The sequence below is a fragment of the Astatotilapia calliptera genome, chromosome 11 (genome assembly GCF_964374335.1).
Source record: "Astatotilapia calliptera chromosome 11, fAstCal68.1, whole genome shotgun sequence".
NCBI classification, from domain to species: domain Eukaryota; kingdom Metazoa; phylum Chordata; class Actinopteri; order Cichliformes; family Cichlidae; genus Astatotilapia; species Astatotilapia calliptera.
Genome location: NC_137432.1, coordinates 28,387,634 through 28,391,979, shown reverse-complemented (window position 1 = coordinate 28,391,979; position 4,346 = coordinate 28,387,634). Strand labels below are relative to the sequence as shown.

The window sequence follows — 4,346 nt, the reverse complement described above, 5'->3', positions numbered from 1 at the left end:
AACACATGAGTGAGAAATGTTATAACCTCAATCTGACACAAAAAGGAAATTGTAGGTCGTACTTGTAACTCAAACTGTGGGGCAAGGATGGCCTGGAATACAGTGCAGAGCCAACTTTTACAAAATATGGCATTTATTTAACTACAGTTCAGCTTGGATCTTAATATTATTACTACTAATAACACTACTTTTACTACTACCTAGAAAAGAGTGAGGTGTGGGATGCAAGTCTTCTTCATCCTCTTAAAAAGAGTATGCTAAAAACAAGTTTAAGAACCACTATAATAACTTCTGGGAACAAATGCACTTATGGCTCTCTTCTAGTTGCCTTAGATTGGAACACTCATGAAGAACACTAATGCCCCCTAGTGGTAAAAAAAAATAAATTATATTTCTTAGCTAACCAGATCATACAGCACCCCCTCGAGTCATAGAGCCTGAGAGCTCTCCACTTCTTCACAAGCAAAGAAATCCTTAAAATATAAGTTGTCTCCAAATCAAGAAATTAAATCCAATTACAAGTTCTTTTGATATTTATTTGAAACAAATTAAGCATAGTTGATAAATATATACAAAACTGAATTTTTATCCTTTGCCTCTGCTGTGCAGACCCATAGGATTCGAGAAGTTCATTATTTTCAAGTATCACCTCCCGACAGTGATTTTCTTTCCCTCCTCTTGTCAACGTTTCCTCTTAGCTTCAAACTTGTAAATTGCTGCAGAACTGGTGGTCTCCTTCTTTACCTTCACTTTCTTGAACTTATCCTGTACAAAGGCAAAACATAAAAAAAAAAAACTGAAATGAAGACAGTCATAGCACACCAGCACCAAAACTTTCAAGAACCATGTCCTCCTCACCTGCAGGTCCTTACGGGTCTGAATTTTCTGGCTGATGACAAACATTTTCTTTTCTCTGTCAATTCGCTGGGAAAGTATCTTGTATTGATGTTTCCTTTGCTTTGCCAGTTTCTACAGGTACAAATCACATAGACCCATCAGTGGAATGAAATGCCGAATCTTAAACTTTATTACCAATGAACAATTCCGAGGAGCTAAATTTTAAAGAAATATTCAAAAAATGAATAAATATCATCTCCACAAACCCCCAGAGCACGCGGGTCTACAGCTCCCTGTATTCTCTTGGTTTCCAGTGTTCCCAGACTTGGTCTGTTGTACACTCTGTCCACCAGCTCTGGAGCTGTGTTGAGGTGGTCCGCCAGGTTAAATGACTGCACTGAGGGAGAATAAAAATAACTTCTCAGGCAATCTCAAGACTGAAAGCACAAGAGGAAAAGGATAGTTTGTGTGCACAGCACTTACACATTTCCAAGCACTCACTAAATTTATTAAATCTACCAAACGCTTATATTTACCTTCTTTTTTGGAGTCCACAAAAAATGTGTGCTTGTTTTTTGGTTTGCTCTCTGCATCCAGAAGATGGAGCTCTCCTTTCAGCCTCTCAATTTTCTGGAAGTACATCATATACCCAGAAAGATTGACCGAGGCACCACCACAGATATAAATGATGGTGATAATATCTATGCTCATGCTGCTGCCACTGCCCTTAAACTACTAGGCACATGTACCACCACAGAGCCCTCTCATTCGTTACTGCAGATGGCTACTGGAAATTTGCCTTTTCAGGAACAGAAACCCTTCATCCCCCTTTATATTCCAGTACTAGGCCTACTCTGTGGAGCCTTTGGAAACTGAACAGTTTTCAGAGGGGAACAACTTTTACCATTTGGTTTAACGTTTAATTGTGATGTGATGCAATGATTTGTATGTTGAGAAGTTATTTCTTTGTTGTTTTAGGTTTTCTTTATGTTTCCAAATTGCGAACTCATGCTGTTGGAAAGAGTCATGCACAATATGCATTTTAAAAATATTAGTGCAAGGATAATATATAGCCTGGGTACACTGCCCTGCAAAGTAACCACTTCCAAAATGGTATCGTGAGTATTTAAAAATTACACTGCAGTAGCATTGCTTTTAACATTTAAGGGGTATAATGTATATCCATACCATTCTTCACCTTTGCTATTCGTGTGTATTGACTTAATTTTCAGATCTTCACAGGTGCATTTCTGATGTCTAAAACAAACTCTTAACATCTCTCATTAAGAAAGCTTCATACATGCCAAATTCACTTGTTACTGGTCCTGCATCAGCAGTGTGTTTGGGGTCATGATCATGCCAAAGAATGAAGCCGCTGCCAATCAGAAGCTTTCCAGAAGGTGTTACGTGGAGACTCAAAATCTCGCTGTACTTTTTGGGTTCGTAATTTTATCAGTTTTAACAAGATCTTCAACACGACTGGCTGAAATGCTGCCTCACACCATGACAGAGGCTCAGTGTTCTCCAGATGGCCGTAGACACTCACTGTCGTACTTCTCTCTTGACCTGCGCCGTACATATTTATGACAATTTGAAGCAAAAATTTCAATTTGGATTCACCACTCCATAAGACGTGTTTGCCACTGATTGTCAGCTGAGTTGTTATTTAATTTGGGATACCTCAGCCTGTTCCCGTTGCTTAAGAATGGCTTGTGTCAGGCCATATTTATTCCTATTTTTTAAGCACATGACTTTTTTTAGTTATTGTTCATCTGCTGCAGATACTTTTTAAGCCCCGCCACTTCTGTTGTCCTCCCTTTGGTTTTCAGCTAATAGCACTTTGCCAAATTGTCTTCTATGTGTAGACAGACAAGTAGTTAATTGTTGAGGAGCATTTTTAATGCTTGGATGATTCGCAGATCAGTATTAAATACTATTTTAAATAATTACAAGAAAGACTGGCTCGTTTGAAGCAGTATATAAAGAAATGAAGGGTGAGTCAAGACTTTTGCACATTACTTTACCACAGTAGTTACTGGTTCAAAGATGTTATGATGTCACCAACCAACTAATTATCTATCAGTCAGATGCCTGGTGTAATCCAGTAAGATGATTTGTAGTAATGAATCTCATAACTGGTCAACAAGCATTTCCAAAAAACCCAAAACAACAACAACAAAAACAAAACCCAACAACATCACACTAATTGAACAGAACAGAAAAATGCAAATTTGGTTATAAGGCAATGAGATAAGCTGTGGCCACTGAGCCTACTTTAAGTGAAAAGTGAGCCTATTAACAAGTCAGTTTTGCCACAGTGGTGGTATTTTGTTTCTTCTGCATGACTTATTACATGGAAATTAAAGGTTACCTTAACTTCTGCAACCCTTTTCATCTCCACGTAGTTGATATCCTGCGTCCTCATCATTTTCTTCTGTTCCTCGGTCACCTCCTCCTGTTCTTTTGGTTTTTTAATTACGTGAACTCCATCCTGTCAACACACCACAAGATAAAAAAAAATTTAAAAAAACGCTGAGGCAAAACTCATATATGACCAAATCTATGAAGCAAGGAGGTGCTTCTTGTTGCTTTAATACCTGCAGTGCAGAGCTGATCATCTTGAAGTAAAATTCATCCGGGTTCTTCTCCAGAGCTTTCTTTCGCAGAGCAGCGAGTGTGTTCTGTTTCTTATGATAGTCACTATACCAGCAGACAAGGCAAACTTAAACATCCTATCTTCAAAAGGTAAACACAACTATAAAGTGTGGCAAAAAACTTGCACTTTTCCTTACTCTGCACGGAGTTTGTAGTCCTTCTTCTTCTCCAGCAATCCCAGTTGTTTCCTGAAGCCGGGCTACACACGCACACACAAACAGACAGGACAGATCCAACATTAGTATCTATTACTGTAAGTGTGTGTGTGTGTCAGAAAAACAACCGAACACACGAGAAGTATGTTGTTTTGCCTTGGCTAATAGGCTAACGAGCTAGCCAACAACATTGCAACGCTCACCTGAGATCTTTCATGGTGGTTTCTCTGTCGAGATTTCAGTGCCTTTCGGAACGAGGACATATTTGTGAAATGACCCCGACCGTATACACGCAAAAATAAGTTAAAACAGATTAATATAAGACTTATTAAGCACACACACACAGATATCTAAAGCCTCCTTGCTGCCTCTGGTTTCTAGTGCTTCCCTGTGAGAGGGACACGTGGGTTCCTGCCTGATTCAGAGCGAGCCGTTTTTCATTTCGCTGTCGCAGATTCGCAACTCAAATTCCGCTGAAAATGTCGTCATATTTTTAAAATCTGGAGCTCAGCAACAAGTTGTATAACTATTTAAAATTATATATTATTTTTAATTTACATTTTAAATAAAATTAAACATGTTTTAGACAAATTAGAATAGTCGGTATTTTGGTGTTGCTTATTGTACATTCGGGTAGTAACACTAGGGGGCACTGTTGCATATGAAATGTTGATAAGATAACCTGTACGTGCGCTTCAG

General features: G+C 38.6%; 1 protein-coding gene across 1 annotated transcript; it reads right to left on the bottom strand.

Annotated features, from left to right (window-relative positions):
- Nucleotides 1–515: 515 nt before the first annotated feature.
- utp11 (UTP11 small subunit processome component) lies at nucleotides 516–4,086 on the bottom strand. The gene is made up of 8 exons (XM_026185829.2): nucleotides 3,851–4,086; nucleotides 3,630–3,691; nucleotides 3,435–3,537; nucleotides 3,209–3,328; nucleotides 1,374–1,467; nucleotides 1,104–1,234; nucleotides 859–969; nucleotides 516–765 (listed from the first exon to the last, which is right to left on the bottom strand). The coding sequence occupies exons 1-8, from the start codon at nucleotides 3,908–3,910 to the stop codon at nucleotides 682–684; spliced, it is 765 nt and encodes a 254-aa protein (XP_026041614.1). The 5' UTR covers nucleotides 3,911–4,086; the 3' UTR covers nucleotides 516–681.
- Nucleotides 4,087–4,346: the final 260 nt, after the last annotated feature.